The sequence below is a fragment of the Eulemur rufifrons genome, unplaced genomic scaffold, assembly GCF_041146395.1.
Source record: "Eulemur rufifrons isolate Redbay unplaced genomic scaffold, OSU_ERuf_1 scaffold_84, whole genome shotgun sequence".
Classification (NCBI taxonomy): Eukaryota; Metazoa; Chordata; class Mammalia; order Primates; family Lemuridae; genus Eulemur; species Eulemur rufifrons.
Genome location: NW_027182866.1, coordinates 751,844 through 774,642, shown reverse-complemented (window position 1 = coordinate 774,642; position 22,799 = coordinate 751,844). Strand labels below are relative to the sequence as shown.

The 22,799-nt window shown below is 51.2% G+C and overlaps 1 protein-coding gene across 1 annotated transcript in view; it reads left to right on the top strand.

The window, feature by feature from the left end:
- Positions 1 to 8,305: 8,305 nt before the first annotated feature.
- CFAP74 (cilia and flagella associated protein 74) overlaps positions 8,306 to 22,799 on the top strand; it is a 48,801-nt gene continuing 34,307 nt past the window's right edge. The window contains exons 1-6 of the mRNA XM_069464672.1: positions 8,306 to 8,740; positions 16,926 to 17,010; positions 18,427 to 18,511; positions 18,645 to 18,791; positions 20,116 to 20,214; positions 20,878 to 20,982. Of these exons, the coding sequence (XP_069320773.1) occupies positions 16,944 to 17,010; positions 18,427 to 18,511; positions 18,645 to 18,791; positions 20,116 to 20,214; positions 20,878 to 20,982 (503 nt within the window). The 5' untranslated portion in view covers positions 8,306 to 8,740; positions 16,926 to 16,943. The remainder of the gene's footprint in view (positions 8,741 to 16,925; positions 17,011 to 18,426; positions 18,512 to 18,644; positions 18,792 to 20,115; positions 20,215 to 20,877; positions 20,983 to 22,799) is intronic.

Genomic DNA, 22,799 nt, shown 5'->3' with positions numbered 1-22,799 from the left:
TAATCATGTGTCCAGAGTGACGAGCCATCCCGAGGTCAGTGTATCAAAGACCGTGTGTGACTCAGTCTCCCTCCCATGGAGCAGCTGCCCGGCTGTGAGCTGGTGGCGAGAGGCTCGTGGAGCGAAGACCCAGCCCAACCTCGAGACGCCTGTGGCCCTGCCGACATCCGATTGCGGCTTTGTCAGACACGCTGAGCCGGGGGACCCTGACCTACAGAAACCGAGGTGGAAAATGCTGTTTTGAGCCACTACGTCCGGGGCAACCCGCTAGGCAGCAGGTTGTGACACAGTGGTCCGTGTCTGACTTCTCTCACTCAGCACGCTTTTGAGACTCGTCTGCACTGCTGCGTGTATCAGCAGTTTATTTTGCATTGCCGAGCAGTGTGCCATCGTATGGACAGTCCCCAGTTTGTGATGGGCATCTGGGTTCTATCCAGTTTGGGGCTGTTAGCAGCAAAGCGGCTTCCAACACTCAAGTGCGAGTCTCCGTGTGGACACGTGTTTTCATCTCTTTTGAGTAAGTATGTAGGTGTGGGTCACCGGATTGCAAGGCGACGGATGTTTACCTTTATGAGACGCCCCAGTCCTATTTCTGAAGTGGCTGTGCCATCCTGCATTCCCACGGGCAACGCACGAGGGCTAGGCTGTTCCACCTCTGTGTTAGCCCGGGACGTGGTGAGTCTTCAGCTGTGGCCGTTTTGCGGCTGTGTAGAGGTACCTCCCTCTGGATTTAACAGCATTTGCTTAATGGCCAATAACACCAAGCATCGTTTTATGTGCTTATGTATTTGTATATCTTCTTTTGGGGACGTGTCTGTTCAAATCTTTTGCTAATGTTTTAAAAAATGAGGTGATTGCTCTATTATTAAGAGTTTTTACATATTTTAGATGCAAGTCTTTTGTTAGACATATGTTTTATAAATATTTTCCCCCAGTCTGGGGCCTGCCTGTTCATTTTCTTAATAGTGTCTCCTGAAGAACCAAAGTTGTTAATCTTGACAAAATCCATTTCATTGATTTTTCTTTAGGGTTCATGCTCCACCCAGCCCTCCCCGCCGGCCGGCTCCCCACCCACTTCCATATCCAGGGGGTCGTTGCCGCGGGTTCCTGGTGTCCGGGCACTCGAGAACTGTGGTCTTGTGTATTTTATTCAGTTTCTAGGTTGTTTCAGGCAGGAGGTAAATGTGTCCCTACTGCTGTATCTCTGCCAGAACTAGAAATTTACCTTTATTAAAAAAAATTTTTTTTACATAACAGCTTTATTGAGATATAACTCCCACACCATAAAGTTGCCTTCATTTTATTTATTTATTTTTTTTTTTGAGACAGAGTCTCACTCTGTTGCCCAGGCTAGAGTGAGTGCCGTGGCATCAGCCTAGCTCACAGCAACCTCAAACTCCTGAGCTCGAGCGATCCTCCTGTCTCAGCCTCCCGAGTAGCTGGGACTACAGGCATGCACCACCATGCCCGGCTAATTTTTTCTATATATATATATTTTTTTTAGCTGTCCATATAATTTCTTTCTATTTTTAGTAGAGATGGGGTCTCGCTCTTGCTCAGGCTGGTCTCGAGCTCCTGAGCTCAAACGATCCGCCCACCTCGGCCTCCCAGAGTGCTAGGATTACAGGCGTGAGCCACCGCGCCCGGCCAAGTTGCCTTCATTTTAAAAAGTTATTTTCTCTGGGCATAGACAGTTGGGTCGTCGGCGTCTTTTGTTTGTTTTTTTCCCTCTCAGTGCTTTGAAATTGTTTCTCATCTTTGGCTTGCTTGGTTTCTCACAAGAAAAACCATTTCTGACATTTCTCTGTTGCTCTTTAGGAAATGTGTCTTTTCTCGGGATGTCTTAAAGCATTTTCCTTTACTTCTCACTTTCAACCATTTGATTTCTATGTGTCTTGGAGTGATTTTCTTTTTCTTTTTTGAGACAGGGTCTGGCTCTGTCACCTGGGCTGGAGTGCAGTGGCGTCATCACAGCTCACTGCAGCCTCAGACTCCTAGGCTCAAGTGATCCTCCTGCCTCAGCCTCCCGAGTAGCTGGGACTACAGGTGCACTCACCACACCTGGCTAATGTTTTAAGGTTTTGTAGAAATGGGGTCTCACTCTTGCTCAGGCTGGTCTCAAACTCCTCGGCTCAAGCGATCCTCCCGCCTCGGCCTCACAAAATGCTGGGATTATGAGTGTGAGCCACTGCCCGGCCAATTTTCTTATATTTATTCTGCTTCAGGTTTGTTGAGTTTCTTGGATCTGTGGGTTTACAGTTTTCATCAAGTTTGAAAGATTTCCAGCCACTTTGGCAGTGGGTTTTTATCCTCCACTGAGGTTCGGCAAAAGTATCAAAAGCCTTATCTCAAGAGAACACCCCAAGTAGATAGACTCTCACCTTCTGGGTCTGGTATTTGGCCCCTGCATCGAGCCTGGTGGCTGGACACGGGCTGGTCCCTGCAGCTCCTTTGGTGTACACACCCAGCTTGTATTTGACTAGGTGGCAAAAAACAACATTTCAACAAATTTGAAGATCTAATTGGCTTTTATTAGCAATTCATAAATCAGGCAGCATCTCATGTAAAGACTTAGAAAAGGGCCGGGCGCGGTGGCTCATGCCTGTAATCCTAGCACTCTGGGAGGCCAAGGCGGGTGGATCGCTTGAGCTCAGGAGTTCGAGACCAGCCTAAGCAAGAGCGAGACCCTGTCTCTACTAAAAATAGAAAGAAAATTAGCTGGACAACTAAAAAATATATAGAAAAAATTAGCCGGGCATGGTGGCGCATGCCTGTAGTCCCAGCTACTCGGGAGGCTGAGGCAGGAGGATCGCTTGAGCCCAGGAGTTTGAGGTTGCTGTGAGCTAGGCTGACCCCACGGCACTCTAGCCCGGGCAACAGAGTGAGACTCTGTCTAAAAAAAAAAAAAAGGACTTAGAAAAGGCAGAACAGTCCGTTTTTGTAAGGCAGCCTGAGCAGGAGCAAGGAAACTGCATAATAGGAAAAGTGGATTGGTTCACATCAGGCCAGTCCAGGTCACCCTGCTTGTGAGGGTGAGAGCAGAGGGACTTCGTTACCGTGCCGACGCTCTGACTATCGTCTGTCCTTCCTGATTTCTCGGAAGGTCAGAAAAACAACTTGGTTCTGGTTTGGTGACATGGAAGCTTAGCGTGAGTGACTCCATTTTGGTGTGGTCTTTTGGGGCCCAGTGTAGGATCTCATCCCCAAACAATGGCCTCCTGTAAATTTTATGTAACACCAGGCTACGCTGCGCCTTACCCCCAGGTACCAGCCTGGCAGCCGAGAGAGGGCAGGGCTGGGGCAGGTCCTGAGGGGACCCTGCTGCTGCAGCGTGTCCCCCGCGAGGGGAGAGCTGAGCCACCTTTGCGGGCTCTGAGGCTTCAGGACAGTACAGGCAGCCATGACATCCAGGGCCACCCACCCAGGTAAGCCCATCCCAGGCGTCAGGAGCCAGTTTATCTCAGCAGGCCCCTGACCCTGGCAGAGCAGATGCCCTTGACTGAGGCTCGGTCATCTTTGACGCTCAACCTCTCTCACTATTCAGTCCTCGGTTTGGTTTCCAGCTTTTCCTTTTCTCCCACTGCAGAAGACAAGGGCCTCTTTATAAACCACCAAGCGGCTCTGGCTTTCACGCTTAGTTTCCACTGTCTGACTGTCTCGAACTTTGCAGGATCCCTCCGTGGGGTGTTATGCAACGGACTGGCAGCCAGGCCAGCACGCTGCTCTCGAGAGCACCTCCCGCACCCTCCCAGATGCACGTCTTTCCCCAGAGCCCGATGGCTGTACCGGCCGCTGTCCTCCCAATTTGTTGCTGGTGAGCGTTTTGCCAGTGGGCTCCCTACCGCCTGGCGCAGGGCATCCGCACGGTGCCCGGATGAGCTCCTCATTGCCAGCTGGCGGGAGCGATCCCCTTCCAAATCCCGTCGTACCATCTGCTTCCCCAGACCGGCCCTGGTCCCAGCTGCGTCAGTCTGTGTCCTGCAGTCAGCAGACCATGAGATGGAGGCAGGGATGCGAAACTTCCTGGGGCTCGTGCCCGTGAAGATCAGGACGGGGCCAGAAGGCCTTCAGGCCACAGGACCCCCGACATCTGCGAAGGGAAAGGGGGAGGAAGAATGGGGCAGGGGGAACCGAGCGGCCATGCGAACCTCCGGCATTTCGGCCAACCCAAGGAAGGGGAGCAGAAGGGCTCTGGAGCAGACAGCGTCCCTCGGAGCAGTCCTGTCATGGCGGATACGGCTGCGCTAGTGCCCTGCCAAGCCCGGTCCCTGGCCAGGGCCACCCGGACAGAGAGCCGACTCAGCTCAAGCGCTGGCCAGACCCTCCTCTCGGCCAGACGCAAATCCTTTCTTGAGGGGACCGCAGCGGAGCTGCGACGACAGTTCTCAGAAGAGTAACTCAGCCTCCTTCAAAGGTGTCCAGTGAGGATTTCAGTTTTTGGATGAACTCATGAATATTAACTTATTTGGGGTTTTTTTTGTTTGTTTTGTTTTTGTTTTTTTTGAGACAGAGTCTCGCTCTGTTGCCTGGGCTAGAGTGCCGTGGCATCAGTCTAGCTCACAGCAACCTCAAACTCCCGGGCTCAAGCGATCCTCCTGCCTCAGCCTCCCGAGTAGCTGAGATTACAGGCATGCGCCACCATGCCCGGCTAATTTTTTCTATATATATTTTAGTTGTCCAGCTAATTTCTTTCTATTTTTTTTAGTAGAGACGGGGTCTCGCTCTTGCTCAGGCTGGTCTCAAACTCCTGAGCTCAAATGATCCGCCAGCCTCGGCCTCCCAGAGTGCTAGGATTACAGGCGTGAGCCACCGCGCCCGGCCAACACTAACTTATTTGATGTGCTTCAATCCATTGCAGTTTACTCTTCTTTTGGATACTGAAATTGTCTTTATTTTGGCCAGTGAGAGCCCCTTCAAACTGGCTAATGAATCCTCTGACACAATTCCAGGATCTTTGACGATTTCCTGGCTTTTATTTTGCTGCATTTTGAGTATCTGACCCTTCCAAATCTCTTGTTGACATTTGATCCCCAATGTTGGGGTGGGGCCTACTGGAGGTGTTTAGGGCATGGGGAGGATCCCTCAGATCCCTGGGGAATGGCTTGTATCATCCTCACTCTATTAGTTCTCTAGAGGGCTGGTCGTTAGAGCCTGGTATCTCCCAGTTCTATCTCCCTTCCTCTCCCTCCATGTGATCTCTTCACACCTGCGCACGCAGCTCCCTTCACGGCCACCCTGAGTGGGAGCAGCCTGAGGCCCCCCCCCAGAGGCAGACGCAGGCGCTGTGCTTCCTATGCAGCCTGCAGAACCCTGAGCCAAATAAGCCTCTTTTCTTTCTTTCTTTTTTTTTTTTTTGAGACAGAGTCTCGCTTTGTTGCCCTGGCTAGAGTGAGTGCCGTGGCGTCAGCCTCGCTCACAGCAGCCTCAAACTCCTGGGCTCAAGCGATCCTCCTGCCTCAGCCTCCGGAGTAGCTGGGACCACAGGTGAGCACCACCACACCCAGCTAAGTTTGTTTTCAATTTGTTGTTGCTGTTGAGATGGGCTCTTGTTATGTTGCTCAAGCTGGTCTCAAACTCCTGGCCTCAAGTGATCCTCCCACGTCAGCCTCCCAAAGTGCTGGCATTACAGGCATGAGTCACTGTGCCTGGCTCCACTGGAACCTTTTTGAAGTGTGCAGTTCTATGGCATTAAGTGCATTTGCATTGTGCAGTCATCACCGCCATCCATCCCCAGAACTTTTTCCTCATTCCAAACTGAAACTCAGTGCCCACTATCTAACAATTCCCTATTCCTGCCTCCCCTCGGCCCCTGGCAACCACCATTCCACTTTCTGTCTATAAATTTGACGAGTCTGTGTAACTCCTATAGATGAAATCAAACAATATTTGCTCTTTTGTGTCTGGCTTATTTCACTGAGCATAGTGTCTTCAAGGTTCATTCACGTTGTAGCAGGTGTCAGAATTTTATTCCTTTTTAATACTGAATATTTCATTGTACATATTGTGAAAAGAAAAACTTTAGACAAATTAAATTTAGCTGAGCTTAGTTGAGCAAGGAACGGTTTGAGAATCTTGAGAATCAGGCAGCCCTGGGAGCCGGGACAGGTCACAGAGCCTGCCAGATGCCACTTGGTCAGAAAGCATTCATTTACAGAGAAAGGAGGGTGAGGCACAGGAAACAGAAGGGAGGGACAGAAGCAGCTGGGGCGGTGACAGCCTGGCATTTGCTTCATGTGAACACGATCAACAGGTGGCTGCCTTTGATTGACTGGTGCAAGACTAGTTACAATCGGCTTCCACAGCCCCGCTGGTTACAGCTTACTATGTAAGGAGAAACATTTAGGCCAAACTTAAAATATGTAAGGAGGAAGCTTTAGGCTAAACTTAATTTAACAGTATATATCACATTTTGTTTATCCGTTTATCTGTCACTGGACATTTCGGTTGTTTCTACCTTTCGGCTATCATGAATAATACTGCCATGAACATTAATGTACAAATATTTGTTCAGGTATTTAACTTTAATTAATTTAAGTAGCCACATGTGTCCAGTGGTAATTAACAGTTCTGGACCTTTTTCAGTGTACATAACTAAGAAATACATTTTAAAAGAAAAATTATTGTCATTCATACTTACTTCCCATTCAAACCCCCGATTACAAGGTTTTTACTTTTTTTTTAACATTTGTATCTCTTCTCTCAAGCTGAAAATATTAGTTCCTAATGTTACTGTCCTATCTATTTGTTTTATCCCACTTCATATAAGACTTTTAGAATAGCACATATCGATATTACTTTGATTACTGCAAACAACTTAAGATTTCTTCACAGTTCTTTTAGTCCTTAGGATACAGTCTACTAGGTATGGACAAATTGTTGGGTTTTAAAGTGACTTGAGGCCAGGCACGGTGGCTCACACCTGTAATCCCAGCAGTTTGGGAGGCCAAGGCAGGAGGATGGCTTGAGACCAGGAGTTCAAGACCAGCCTGGGCAACATAGCAATATCTCATCTCTACAAAAAATTTAAAAATCAGCTGGGGCTGGTGGCACTTGTCTGTAGTCCCGGACACTCAGGAGGCTGAAGTAGGAGGATCACTTGAGCCCAGGAATTTGACATTACAGTGAGCTATGATGACGCCACTGCACTCCAGCCTGGGTGACAGAGCAAGAGCCTGTCTCAGTAAACAAACAACATAATTTTTAAAAAGCCACTTGAAATTCTTTTCTGTATGGCTAAGCCTTGATATGCTGTTAGGTTCGTTTGTTTCATTCTTTTTCCAATTTTCAGATTTTTTTCTATTTTATTTTTGGTTTCATAATTAACAGTTTCATAGCCAAATATAAGCACATTTAGAGAAATCTAGTTTCTATTCCTGTTCCCTCCTGCCCCCGGGTGGTAACCATTTTTATTTTTTAATGTAAGAAAGTATGCATGTATATTCTTACTGTCTCTGCCCCTTCTTATTCAAAATACTACATAGTCTGTTGTGCATCCCGCTTTTTTTACTTCGCGATGTGTTCTGGAGGTCGCTCCGCAGAACACGGAAAGTCCTTCTCCCCCCACCCAGAGTCGGGCCGCAGCTTCCTTGGCCGGTCCCCACGGCCACAGGGGGCTCTTTTCAGTCCCTCGCTGTCCTTCCCTCTGGTCGAAAGAAAATCAGTAGCATGGGCAGGTCCAGAGAAGCAAGGCCGAGGAGAAAGCGACCCCTGGCTTGCGTGGAGCGGAGGGAGGGAACAGGGCGGGCTGCTGCAGCGACCGGCGCCACCGAGGGGACGCGCAGGGGCGGGTGGCGTCGCCGGCCTCCGCACAGATGTTCCCGCAGGTGCGATTTGGGGTTTTTTGTTTTTGAGAAGTTGAATAGTTCACTGTCGGATATGCGGGGGAAAAAGGTTTTTTTGAGACAGGGTCTTGCTCGGGCCTCCCGCCCCCGCCCGGCCCGCGTCTCCCCGCGCACACGGCCGGGCGCCGGAACCCAGGTCCTGGTCCAACCTTCCATTTCCGAAAAAGAAGTGGGAAACTCCGACTTTTACGTGGACGCTCCTAGTTTTTTAAGTTGGCGATTAACTCAAACTCAAACCCGCCTGGTTCGCACCACCGTGCACCTGCGGCGCCGCACGGTTGTCCCCCACCTGGCCGGCACCCGGGGCCGCGACCCCTCGCCCCCGCCCGGAGGGCCGCGCTCTCACACTGCGCCTGCGCGGGAGGGCCGCGCTCTCACACTGCGCCTGCGCGGGAAGTGGTGCCACGGACCGAACCATCGCGAGCGCGCGCAGGGGCGGAGCTCCCGCAGCGTCGCGGCCTCGCGTTGCCATGGAGCCGCCCGCACAGCCACGCGGTTGCTGCCGAGGGCCTGCGCGGGGCCCGGCGCGGCGGGTCTTGTGGGGGGTTCTTCGACAGCCCGGGCAGAGCCGGCCCAGGGAGGCGCCCGTGCCCGGAGTCCCGCGAGGCGGCTCCGGTGACGCGGTCCTCGCGGCTCTTCTCCGGGACCGGCCGCGGGGACGCGTCTGCGAAGGCGGAGAGCGCGCCCGGCGGTGAGGCCGCACCGTTGTCCGCGCGGACGACCCGAGAGCCGGACCCGCAACTGACTCCCGCTGGCACAGCACGCACAACCTGGAGTTTGGTGGTGTTGCTTTGCTTTCCGTAAACGAATGCCCCCTTTACCTGCAGAGATCGGTTTACTGAGCAAAACGTGTCTTGAACGTCTACTGCGAGCCGGGGACGGAGCCAGGTACGAGCCAGGTAACGAGCGAGCCCGCCCTGCCCGCACACATCTCCGCAGGCGCAGTGCGCAAACCCACGTGCCTGTAAGGACTGGTTGCAAAGCAAACGTCAGGGGCCACTTCCCGAGTCACGAAGGAGAACCTCAGCGCCCCCAGGACTCACCCCCTTCGCACTCGAGGACCCCTCCTTCTTGACCACGGGCTGAAGTTTTCTTTGGTTTTACTACCTATGAGTGAATCCCTAAACAATATAATTAAGTTTCACCTATCTTTAAACTGTAGATAAATGGAATGATACTGTATATATTGTTTTTTAAGTGTTTTGAAACAATCTCAAACTTACATAAAAGTTGCAAGTTCAGCACACAAAAAGCTTGCCCAGGTGCGTTTGAGAGTGAGCTGTCTACACGACACTCTGTCACCCGCAGATTTGTACAGTGTATTTTCTGCAAAGAACGACCCGCCGTCAGCCACACTGTGACCACTGAAGTCAGGAGAGCAACAGGGATGCGTCACTGATCCACAGCCCTGTCAGGTGTGTTTGGGAGTTGATCCCGTAAGGTCCCCAAAGTGAAAGGATCCAGTCTGGAATCACGCTTTGCACTGAGTTGTCATCGTGGCTCTTTTGTCTCCTTCAGTCCAAGACACTCCTCATCCTCACCTTGGCTTCCAGGGCCCTGAGCCTTTGAAGGTTATAGGCCAGTGACTTTGTAGAAAGTCCCCGCATTTGGTTTTGTCTGACGTTTCCTCCTGATTAGGTTCCCATCATGCATCTGGGGCAGGAAAGTCGCAGAGGTGACGCTGTGGTCTGCTCATTCCATCCTGCCCGGTGCCCGCAGTGGTCAGTTTGTCACAACACTGATGTGTCCACTTTGATCACTGGCTTAGCGTGGTGTCCGCTAGCATCTGGGAGGGCCTGTGAAGCTACGTCAATATGGTGTCCCTCCCAGGCTTGGGCTAGGCGGCTCTCAGAGTGGACGCCTACCTCCCCCTGCCTGGGCTTGGCCCCCACATGGGGCTGCCCTCTTCCCTCTCCGGCTCTGACATCTAGCTCTGGCCCCAGCACCCCCCCAGACATCCTCCTCGCCCTGCTGAGCTCTGACACCCCACTGGGGGCCCCTGCACAGCTGCTTCACCCGTCCCCGCCTGGGGGCCTGCTTTGGAAGCGAAGGAGGGGGGAGGAGGAAGAGCGAGTGCCTTCGTGTCTGGTTCTCTGCACAGTTGGTTGAGAGACTCAGCCACGCTACACATGTGGCCGTAGTTCACCCGTCTCCCTTGCCACATAGCGATCCGTCGCGTGACTCATGCAGGTCTGTGGCCCACAGCCACTGCGGCTGTTCCCCAGGTACGGCTGTATGAACACTGCCGGTCCCTACAGGCCTGTCAGGACTCCCCCAAAATTCATACATTGAAGTTCCAACTCTCAGTATCTGAGACTATGACCTGATCTGGAAATAAGGTCGTTCTGATGAGGTCTTCCTGGAACAGGAAGGGCCCCTGTGCCACAGGACGGGTATCTTCATATAAGGGGAAATTTGGACGCAGGCCTACACACGGAAAGGTCATACAAAGATTGGAGTTTTGCTCCCACAGCCAGAGAACCACCAAGAGCTGGGAGAGAGGCCGGAGCGGATTTTCCTAGCGCCTTTGCAGGCAGCGTGGTCCTGCCAGCACCGTAATTTTAGACTGGCCTCCAGAACTGTGAGGTTTCTGTCGTTTGAGCCACCCCAGTTGTGGTGCTTTTTATAGCAGCCCCAGGAAACCAGTACAGGTGTCAGCTTCTGTAGGGACAGCTCCTAGGAGAGCAATGGCTGAGTCAGAGGGCGCGGTGGGCAGAATAATGACCCCCAGGACATCTGTGTGCTAAGTCCCTGAACCTGTGACGATGTCGGGCTATGTGGCACGTCCCTTACTGTGAGGTGCCTGCTAAAGTTGCCCACTTCACTGTTCCTCTGTCATTGTTATGGATTCGCAGATGTGCCTCCTGCGGCCTTGATGGTGAATTGTTTGTGTTATATGTTGTGGTTGTCTTTTTCTACTTTGTAGCTTTTCTTTAACTCTCCTTAGAACATTACCCGAACAAAAGTTTTTGGCTTTAATGGAGGTGACTCTACCAACTTTATCTCTTGTGGCTGTTTTTAGTGTCTTGTTTAAGAAACCCTGAGGTCATGAAGCTCCATCGCCACCCCTGGAGTAGGGTTCTGCTTTTCACATGTGACTTTTGGGTGGACGCCCAGGTTCTCGGCGTGCTGAGGAGATGCCGGTCCTTGCCCACGGCTGGTGGTCTGCTTTTATACTTGGGGCCCCTTTCCCACCCCTGTGATCTGCTCCATTGATCTCACTGTCCCTGCCATGATGCCGTACTGTTTAATTTTGTAGCGTTAGATTAAATCTTGATATCTAGTGGCATACCCCTTCCCCTCTAAGACTATTCTTGTCTTTTTATTCTTCCATATAAATGTTAAAATTCACCAGACAACTTTCTCGTTCTCTTTCTCTTGTGTGTACACAGACACACTCTCTCTCTCTCATTGGGATTTTGGTAGGGGTTTTAGTTTAATGACTCTATAGAGATTTGGAAAAAGTGGTATTTTAAAAATAATTCTTATTTCAAACTATTAGGGGGTACAAGTGTTTTTGTTACGTGGATGAATGGTATAATGCTGACATCCAGGCAAACTGGCATCTTGACAACATTGAGTCTCTAGTACAGGAACATGCGTCTATTTCTTTATTTTGACTTTCTTCTTTTAAAAAAAACTTTAATTATGGAAAATTTCAGGTTCACAAAAGCAGGGAGGACGACAAGAGGAGCCACAGGAGCCATCGCCTGCCCACAGTTGTCACAGTGGTGGGTTCGTCGTTCGTCTTGCCCACCTGCCCACTTGTGGTTTGGGCTGATGCATTTTAAAGAAAATCCCAGCCGTAACATCATTTCACCTGTATAAACTTTATACTTCTAATGGATAAAAGCCTATTTTTAGCATAATCACAAAATCGTTATCAACCCCAACAAAACTAACAATAATTTCTTAATAAAATCTAATACTAGTCTGTGCTCATTTTCAGGAATTATCTCAAAATGTCTCTTACGGTTGTTTGCTTCAATCAGGATCCAAACAAGATGCCTCACGGCCGCTGTGCAAAACATCCTCCTCTCCCTTCCCCCACGACATTTATTTGTGGAAGAAACTGGGTCATTTGTTCCACTTATTTTATGTCTGTCTCCTTTGATGTTGCCCAGTGGGGTTTCGCCATTTTCCCTGTGGGGCCTTGCAGACCTTTTGTTGTCTTTATTCTGAAATACGTCATGTTTTTATGTAATCGTACCTGATAGCTTTTCCAGATCTTACTTTCTCATTATTTGTTTTGATAAATGGGAATGTGCTTGGTTTTTATGATTGAAGTTGTATCGAGCAACGTCACCAAGTTGTCGTAATAATTTTAGAAATTGTATATTTGTTCGGATTTGACACATACATAATCATCTGAAAATAATGGCTGTTTTTCCCTTCCATTTCTTTTTTTTTTTTTTTTTTTGAGACAGAGTCTCACTCTGTTGCCCAGGCTAGCGTGAGTGCCGTGGCGTTAGCCTAGCTCACAGCAACCTCAAACTCCTGGGCTCAAGCAATCCTCCTGCCTCAGCCTCTCGAGTAGCTGGGACTACAGGCATGTGCCACCATGCCCGGCTAATTTTTTCTATATATGTATTTAGCTGTCCATATAATTTCTTTCTATTGTTAGTAGAGATGGGGTCTCGCTCTTGCTCAGGCTGGTCTCGAACTCCTGAGCTCAAACGATCCGCCCACCTCGGCCTCCCAGAGTGCTAGGATTACAGGCGTGAGCCACCTCGCCCGGCCCCTTCCATTTCTTATGCCTTTTATTTCCTTTACTTCTGATTGTTCCAGTTGAGGACCTGGTATTTACTGAGAAGTGGTTTTAGCCAGCATCTTGTTTTAGTCTCAATGGCAGAGTAATCCTTTCAGTGTTTATGGTTAAGTATAATGTTTGCTGTCAGTTATTCTTCGTATATATCCTCTATTATGTTAAAGAAATTTATTTCTAATACAAGTTTGCTTAAGTTTTTAAAAAAATACAAATGGGATGTTGAATTTTTTTTTTTTTTCTTTTGAGACAGAGCCTCACTCTGTTGCCTGGGCTACAGTGCTGTAGTGTCAGCCTTGCTTACAGCAACGTCAAACTCCTGGGCTCAAGGCATCCTCCTGCCTCAGCCTCCCCAGTAGCTCGGACTATAGGCATGTGCCACCATGCCCACCTAATTTTTTCTATATATATTTTTAGTTGTCCAGATAACTTCTTCTATTTTTAGTAGAGACGGGGTCTCGCTCTTGCTCAGGCTGGTCTCGAACTCCTGACCTCGAGTGATTCTCCCGCCTCGGCCTCCCAGAATGCTGGGATGACAGGCGTGAGCCACCGCGCCCGGCCTGCATTGGACGTTGACCTGTGGCGTGGCCGTCTCTGCCGCTGCCACTGCTCTTTGCCTCAAGTACTTTGTCTGTTTCTAGACAACTCCACCAGCTGCTCAGCTACAGTTCCTCCACAGGGCATCTCCTTCTGACTCTAAAATGCAACGCTCCCGTAAGCTTGCGTTTTACTTGTTTCCTTTAAATCATAGAGATTTAGAATTTTCGTTGTTATTGGTTTTTTAATCCAATTTGATGATACACTTCCCTTTAGCTTGGTTATTTAATCTATTTATATTCTTGCCTTCACTTGGATTTTAACCTGATAATTTCCTGTTATTCTGTCATTTCTTCAAGGATTTCAGGAAAGTTAGAGTACAATTTTGTCCATCATTCTTTGGTTATTTTCAGTGTGATGGCTGGCACGCTGGCTGGGCACGTTACCAAAAGTGGAACTTCCAGCAACTTCTTAAACATGCCTTGGGGAACCTCTGGTTCTCGATCCTTTCCCCATGTAGGGACACTTGCTGCTGCCTGTTCCCGAGCCTCTCCCAGCTCGTGTGGGGCGTGTGGGGCGTGTGGGGCGTGTGCGGCGTGTGCGGCGTGTGCGGCGTGTGCGGCGTGTGCGGCGTGTGCTCGGTCTGGCTTCCTGGGGCAGTGACCACCATCCTCCCACTTCTCAGCTCCTCTTTTGCTCCTGGTATTTCTTCTCCCATTGGCCTTGTCCTGGTAGATTCGTGTGTTGACAAAACAAATCCTCCCACTCTCTTAGTGAGGATTCAGGAGGCGCCAGGGTAATGCCTGTGTGGAGCTGCCCGCGTCAGCTGGCATCCCAGGCGCGCGTGGTTGCATGGAACCGTTTTCAGTGGCACCGGGTGTGCGCGCTGTGCCACCTTTTGTAACACGCTCGTCCGTCCGGGTGTCCAGTGCAGCTGGGTCGTGAGGTCACGTGGAATTCACAGGCACAGAGCAGAACACGTTTGCCCATTTCATAAATATTTCCTGAAAGCTCTGCCAGTCAAAGACCAGTAGGTTAATCAGTTCTTTCACATGGGAAGAATATTATTGGTATTTTACAAGATACCTTAAAATTCTGCCTCTCAGGACTTAAACACACAATTGTTTCTCTGTAAGCTTTTTCAAGAATAAATTGCTGGCATTGATTTTTTAATAATTTATCCAAGAAACATTGTTAGGCGTTGCAAATATTTTTTAGTGAATTACAGGCAGTGCCTGGGCCACGGACGACCCCACTTAGCAGCATCTGTACTTAAGGCTCCCGAGGCTCCCACAAGGATAATTTGTTTATTTTTTTTTTAATTTTTATTTCAAAATATCAAGGGGGTACAAATGTTTCTGGTTACCTGGATAGCTTCTGTAATGCTTGGGCCCTGGCTGTAAGTGTGCCCGTCCCCCAAACGGTGTTCCCTGTCCCCGTTGGGTAGGCTGTCACCAATCCCCTCCTCCCCCTCCCGTAAGGATAATTTATAACTAAATAATTAGATTAATAACTCGGGAACTAGTTTCTTCCGTGCACGTAAACACACACGCATGGCGTGAGCGGTTTGTTGGCAGCGTTGGCTAGCGTGCTAGTCTCCTTGCTTACACGGTCGCCTACGTACAGCATGACTCCTGTCTTGACTTTGTTATTCGACTGTGTGAGTCTGTGTTTCCCCTGGTGACCACCGCGAGTGCAGGTGAGCCTGCAGCGCAGAGAAAGGTGATGACCGTAGAAAAGAAGGTAGAAACGGCTGAGTGTTGAGAAAGGCCAGACGTCCTTCCCCGGGAGGGCATCAGCCGCGGGTGCTCGGCTGTGGGAACAGCTGTTACCATGAGGTCGCGTGAGGACAGTGTGCGTGGGAGGGGCAGAGCTCCCGTGAAAGTGTCGGTTATTACTGCGCAGCGTCGCGGATCGATTATTGAAATGGGAAGGTTATTACTGATTTGCTGAGAAGATCAAAACAGGCGTGACATTCCTGTTAGCCTGGTGCTGATGCAATATTAAGTGACTTAATATTCTGTTTTGAAATGTCTCCTATCTCCTGCATAAACTTTTTGTATGAGTTTGTTTTTATGTTCTGTTTGAATTAAAAGAAAAAGCACAATAGTTTCTGTAACTTATCATTACAGTACAGAGTTGTTATTATTACTACTGTAATAATACTGTACTATAATATAATGTTACACTGTGGTATAGTGTTATTACCACAGATGAGCCATTGTAGTAGTATTATTATTATTACCTTATATGCGCTGTTCATCAGGGAGGGGTCCAAGTTACATACAAATCCAACCTGCAGATACTCTGAGGACATACTGGTCCATAACCCAGGGACTGCCTGCATTCTGAAGCAATTGCTAAGTTAAGCAATGGAAAACATGCTCTTCTACAACTTTAGCATCTCATACATAGTATCAACATTTATGTACATTTCATCTTGGAATTACTCACTTTAACGTGAAATAGTGTACATTCCCAATGTAAAATGTCTGTTTCTGTAATGTGTACATTGATTTATAAGCATTTAACATCAACTCTTTTGTGTATTATGGTATAAGCATTATGTGATTAATAGACATTTAAAACTAATCACATATTTAAGATATAATAGAAAATACATGGAAGTTAGACATTAAATTTAACTTTAACAAGAAAAATTAAGGTCCTAAAGAGCTTATGTCTTTAACATTGCTTCTTAAGTGAAAGTCTTTAATGTCAACATATGGATGTAGGAGATTCTACACCAAGAGTCCCACACAGGCAGCTCCAGACATTCCCAAAACCATAACCAACGTGTAAGGAATATTCTGAAATTCTTTAAGAATTGTCTTTGAACTTTGGCTGTGTCTGTGTTCTATTGGGATAAATTAACACGCAGTAAAATGTGCAGACTGTAACCGTTGGGTCAGGTGACTTTTGAATTGGGTTGGAATTGCCCCCGCCCAACGCAAGGTGCAGCGCACCCGCCCCGAGCGCTCCCCATCCCGCACCCAGAAGGCACGTCCTGCCTGTGCTGGGATTCCACGCGTGCTGGGGGTCTGGCTGCACCTGACGTGACGTGTCTGTGAGTCCCTGTGGTGTTGTGCTCCGCCCACGCTCCGTCCTCGCTCCTGAGCGTCGCCCGCTGCGTGATGTCCTGCGGTTGGTTCTCTGTCTGTGGGCGTTTGTTTTCAGTTCCGGGCGGTTATGAATGGGCCGCTGTCAACATTCCTGTGTAAGTTTTCTGTGGACGTATTTTTGTTTCTCTCGGGTGCGTACCTCAGAGTGGGGTTGCTGGCTCACATGGTAAGTGCACGGCCTGTAAGAAATTGCCCCGTGGTTCCGTGTTAGGCTCCCACCCGCAGGCGGGCCGGTCCGCCCCCTTGCCGCATGTAGCAGGATCCGGGTTTTCCATGTCAGGCGTTCCCATCTGTGTGTAGTGGTGTCTCGTGGTGGCTTTAATTTGCATTTCCCCAACGACTAATGGTGTCGCACAGTTTCACGTGCTGTGTGTGGCCACTGTCTACCTTCATTTGTCATGGCTGTTCTACACCTTCCGGCCTGTTAAAATTGGAGTGTGGACTGTGTGTGGCTGATGCTCGGGAGCCCTTTATACAGGACCTGTGTCAGATATATGTACCGCAAATATTTTTTTCCTAGTCTGTGGCTTATCTATTCGTTTTCTTAATGTCTTTTTTTTTTAAGAGAAATGGTTAATTCTTACAAAATCCAGTTTTTTAGTTTTTTTTTTAAAAATCCCTGATCTTGTTGATCTATATTTTCTAATAATTTTTTTATAGCTAATTCCGTCTGCCAGCATGGAAGAAGATACCAGCCTGTCCCCCGAGGATGAGCTTTTGGACAACGCCCCCCTTTTGGAAGATGGTACGAGAGGCACTTTCACAAGTAACCCGAGTTTAGCAGCAAGAAGACGGATGACCTGCCTCACAGTTGCCCTTTAAGCCTCTTTATCTCGAGGAGAGTGTGTCTTTTAAATTCACATTTTCTTCTCAAAGCGGGAGCTTATATTATTGTCTTTAGTTGAAAGAAAGATGAATTATGGCTGAGAATTTCGAAAGTGGCAGACCATAGTTTTCTAACTTCCCACATCACTATTGAGAAATCTGATGCCATTTTTATTCCAGTCCTTTGAATGTGACCTATTTTTGTTTTCTGTTTGTGGAAGCTTTTAGATTTAAAAAAAAGAAAACTCTGATGATCTGAAATTTTTCTGAGACGTGCCTCGATTTGGTTCCGGTGCTGGGCCGAGGCCCTTCCAATCTGCAAGCACATCCGCCACCCCGCCCGCCCGCAGCCCACGCTCCGCTCTGTGTGCCGTCGGGCCCCCTCGGGCTTCCCACCTCTGACGCCGCACGGCCGCCACTGTCTTCCCTCTGCTGTCCTCTTGGCCATGTGGATTTATGCCTCTTCAGTCATTTTAGCCGAGATCTAATGAGGAGTGAAGATAAACCTAATAGTTCACCTGGCCTTGTCTTGCTGGGAGCCTGCGGAGATCCCCTAAGACAGTGACCCTCAAGCTGGTGTGAGAACCTTCACGTTCTTAAGAGTTACTGAAGGCCGGCCCGGTGGCTCACGCCTGGAATCCCAGCACTCTGGGAGGCCGAGGCGGGAGGATCGCTTGAGCTCAGGAATTCAAGACCAGCCTGAGCAAGAGCAAGACCCCGTGTCTACTAAAAATAGAAAAACTGACCAGGCGCAGTGGTACATGCCTGTAGTCCCAGCCACTCGGGAGGCTGAGGCAGGAGGATCCCTTGAGCCCAGGAGTTTGAGGTTGCAGTGAGCTAGGCTGACGCCACGGCACTCTAGCCGGGCGAAAGGGTGAGACTCTGTCTCAAAAAAAAAAAAGTTACTAAAGACCCAAAGGGCTTTTGTTCATGTCTGTTAAGCCTTTTCAATATTTACTGTGTTAAAAATTAAAGCTGAAAAAATTTAACATGTACTTATTCATTTAAAGTAGCTTCATTTACTGAAGCTTTTAGAGGCAGCAGAGTCTGGTTTAGTAGGAGACATCCGGGTGCTCCTATCCAAACATCATTAGTCAGTTGCGATGTCACATGTTACAGCCTCTGGGAAACTGCTGTACCCCCTGAGGAGAGGGCAACGGTGTGTCAGTGTCATTGTCATTTTGACTCAGGTCCCAGGACGAGGCTCAGACCGTCTGCTCTGAGAGGCTGTTCCCGTTCCCACCGCTGCCCGTGTGAGCTCAACAAGGTTTGTCCTAAAACTTCACACTCGAATGTTTGATCTGCTTTTCTTTTTGACTCTTGCCTTGACTTCTAGAAAGAGATGAATTGGAGGATCCAGAGTTCGATGTTGAATCTCCCCCTCAGGAGGCCGAGCTCGGTGCCTGCCCCGCACCCTGCTGGTAACTCCCCTGGGTGGGCAGCGGCTCCCTCCCGCCAGACTACTGGGGGGTGGGCCCAGTGGGTCTTGCCCACAGAGCGAGTTCTGTGAGCTGTGGAGGGTGTGGGCGGCAGCGGTGTCCTTTTTATTTTAAGTTCAGTGAAACAACCAAATACTGATGCTGATAAAACAAAGAAGAAAGCAGCTGTGGAAGACAGAGCTCGGACATTTCACCTGCGAAAGAACTTAAGCTACCTCGATAAGACGCAGGAAGAGAAAGATCTTTTCATTCAGAAAACGAGGTGAGCCCTGCGGTGAAGCCCGGCTGTCTGTGCCCCGAGGAGGCAGAGGTGGTCCTGCGCTGGTGTCCCCCAGAGACCCCGCAGGGAGGGTCCTACCAGCGTCCCCGAGGGGAAAAGCTCAGCAGCGCCTGGGAGCCGGGGCCCTGGGTTCTCAGCCGCTTCCAAGAGAAAAGACGGAATCAACAGTGCAGCTGCCACCCAGACACCAGCACCCAGAGTCACCGCGTGTCACCCTGTCCTGTGATTTCTCTGCGTGTGTGCTTGTATGTTATGTCTATGGGTTTGGGGTGTTTTTTTTTGCTGAATTATTTTTTTTTTTTTTTTTTTTTTTTGAGACAGAGTCTCACTCTGTTGCCCAGGCTAGAGTGAGTGCCGTGGCGTCAGCCTAGCTCACAGCAACCTCAAACTCCTGAGCTCAAGCGATCCTCCTGTCTCAGCCTCCCGAGTAGCTGGGACTACAGGCATGCACCACCATGCCCGGCTAGTTTTTTTCTATATGTATTTTTAGCTGTCCATATAATTTCTTTCTATTTTTTTAGTAGAGATGGGGTCTCGCTCTTGCTCAGGCTGGTCTCAAACTCCTGAGCTCCAACGATCCACCCACCTCGGCCTCCCAGAGTGCTAGGATTACAGGCGTGAGCCACCGCGCCCGGCCTTTGCTGAATTATTAATACTTAAAAGCACACTGCAGACATGATGCTTCACTCCTAAATATGTCAGTGTCTCCTAAAAAACAAAAGCATTCTCGTCGTAACCTCAGCACTGTCACTTCACCTGGGAAAACTCGCGTTTCCTCTGCCTCCCGGGACACCTCACATTCCCCCCCACCCCCCACCCCACCGTGTCTCCCAGAGCCCTGCGGAGCCAGTTTCTGGGCTTTGTTCTGCTGTTCTCGTGGTGGTGACAGCCGCTAGCAGGGGCTGGCCCTGGAACCAGGGTTCCATCCAGGCCCACAGCCCGAGCGGGGGGCCCAGGCCTGTCTGACCTGTCCGGGTCACTCCTGGGGAGCAGCATCCCTCCCGCAGCCCCAGCCCTCCCACTGGGGCCCTGTACCTGCTGAGCCCCCAATTCTGTAGGTCCGTGTGTACTCCCAGCTCCTGAGAGCACATCACTGCTGGGTGAGGCCACGTGCTGGCCCCTGTGGCAGGGTTTTCAGAAAACGATGGACAAGACCCTGCTCGTGTCCCTTGATTGTGTTGGAGAGACCCCCGGGCTGGGCGAGCGGAGAGCTGGGGGGCCCGGCCCTGCCCACCCGGCCCCACTGCCCCTCCGGAGGCTGCAGTTTCAGGGAACCACTGTCCCGACTCTCGCTTCGATGTTGCAGAGAGGAGCTGCGCGCTTGTCGCCAGAGGATGGAGCTCATCCACACACAGCAGGCGAGCATGGCGGCCGCCATCGCCTCTGAGAGGGAGGCCGGCAATGCGTAGGTGGCGCCCTTGCCCTGGGGGTAGAGGGTCGGCCGCCAAGCCGGGTGGTGACCATTTGTGGTCAGGGCAGCGCACGAAACAGAGACACAAAGTGTCAGGTGGCCACACGTGCCACCAGGACCATAAAGCCAAGTGACCACAAGGCCAAGAAGGCTGGGTCGCCTGGTTGGGGGGGGAGCGCAGGACTGCTCTGCCTTGGGCATCGTGGTGAGCGGGCAGGAGGGCGTGGGCGCCACACAGGGACACAGGAGCTGCTTGGGGGGGGTGGGGGGCCCCTGCCACGGGGGCCGGGTCCCAGGGGGAGGGGAGAGGAGCCGGAGCCCACCCAGCTAGCACGCGGCAGCCAGGCAGGCTCTGCAGGCTCTGCAGGCTGTAGGCCGCCTGATTCTGTGGGACACAGCAGCCCGGGGTCTAGAGGTGACCGCCACCCCCGGCCCACTTCTGCAGCCCACACGGCCAGGGCCTGTGGCCTGTTCCTCCCCACCCCCACCCGCCAGCCACTCCGGCCCTGCCTGCCCAGCGGGACGTGGCACGTGAAAGGACTCCCCCTCGGGATCTCCCTGCTGAGAGTGGCGAGGCCACGGCAGGCGCCAGGTGGCCGTGGGGCTGCCCTCGAGAGCTGACACTGACGCCTGGCCTGTCCCTCCGCTTTGCCGCAGGGCAGCCGTGGGCCGTCTGCAGGCGGCGGCCAGACGCCTGTGCACGGAGCTGGAGAACGAGAGGGACCTGCAGGCGAAGATCACGGTCCTGCTGGCGGAGAGCGAGTGAGTCGCGGCGGGGGAGGCGGTGGGGCTGTGCCGAGTGCGAGGACTCGGCCGTCCGGCTGCTGAAACACTGAACGGTGACTTGTCAGGTGCGATAGTTGAAAGGAGCCTTCACATGTCTGAAGGTTTTCAGCTTCTCCATATTTACTGCATTCTTGGGAACTATAAAATTGGTGCTTCCATAGAACCACCAGCACCATTTTTAATAGGTGCTTCTGAGTTTTTCTAGAAGCTTCCATTGGGAAACAGCCACACTGTTCTAAATATTGTCGGAGTTTGGCGTGTACATTAGAATTGGCTCTGGCAAGTTGGGCAAGAAGGGGCTTAGTAGCTGGTGACCGGTGGCCCGAGGCACAGATCCGGCCGCCACAGCGCGGCCTGCGTAAGGAAGTGTGGGACACTGAGTCTGTGCCACGGCCAGGACGGGGTCCTCACGTCACCCTCGTGACAGCAGCTGGCGTGCACGTCTTCTCTCCCCGCTCCCCGCACCTGAGCTGGGCGGGGCCTTCGCCAGGCCGGGAAAGCCCCGGTGGTCCCGTCCTGATTGGGTTACTGTGACCGTCCATGTAGGTCTTTAAACAAACTTTTTTTAAAAAACAATTCCAGGCCGGGCGCGGTGGCTCACGCCTGTAATCCTAGCACTCTGGGAGGCCGAGGCGGGTGGATCGCTCAAGGTCAGGAGTTCGAGACCAGCCTGAGCAAGAGCGAGACCCCGTCTCTACTAAAAATAGAAAGAAATTATATGGACAACTAAATATATATATATAGAAAAAAATTAGCCGGGCATAGTGGCGCATGCCTGTAGTCCCAGCTACTTGGGAGGCTGAGGCAGGAGGATCGCTTGAGCCCAGGAGTTTGAGGTTGCTGTGAGCTAGGCTGACGCCACGGCACTCACTCTAGCCTGGGCAACAAAGTGAGACTCTGTCTCAAAAAAAAAAAAAAACAATTCCGAACTTACAGAAGAGTCGCAAAATGGCACAGGACGCCAGTCTCCCCTGGGCCCCAGCGCCCTGGTGGCGTCCCCGAAGCAAGAGGCCTGGTCGGGGTGTCTGGTTCTGCCCGCAGCCCTCGGTGACAGTCGTCGTCGGCATGGACGTGTCGTACGTGTCAGGTTGTCTCTGACACATCCTCGGGACGACCGCGTCCTTGCGGCAGCGCCGGCCCTCTGCACGCAGAGCGAGACGCTGTCTCACAAATCAGTAAGAGTCGAAACCTCGGCAGACAAACATGTGTGCACGCCCCGTGCCAAGCTGGGGTTCTGTCCCCGAGGACCCAGACAGGCTAAACACGAGGAGCCCTGAACGCAGACACCCGAAGGAGAGACGGCCACAGCAGGAGTTCGTGCTCTTGGCGAGGCACACGTGTTCCGGGAGGGCCCGGCACGGCTCCCACCGCCGCGGCCTCACGGCGGTGCAGAGAACCACGTTCATGATTTGTTAAAAGAAAACTTAGTGAGTTAGGAATTGAGGGAAGTTTTTTTAACGTGGTTGCAAGTGCTGACTGAAGACCCACCGCGAGCGTCTTGCCAACGGCGTGGCCGGCAAACTGCCGCTGGAGCTCCTCCATCCCGCCTCGTCCCTGGGTTCTGACCCTTACGCGGGCGGCCCTGGCCGGGTCTGGGCCTGCGGGCAAGTGTCAGCGTGTCTCCAGGCTGGCGCGTCACGTCGCTCCGCCTGGCATGCCGGGCGCGTAGGGCCAGGTTCTAGTGGGGCTGGCGAGCCCCCTAAGCGGGAGGCGGCCAGGGTGGACCTCTGCCTCTGGGCAGCTCTGGGCCAAGGGGGCTGTGTGGAGGAGAAGCTGCCCCCTCGGTGGTGTCC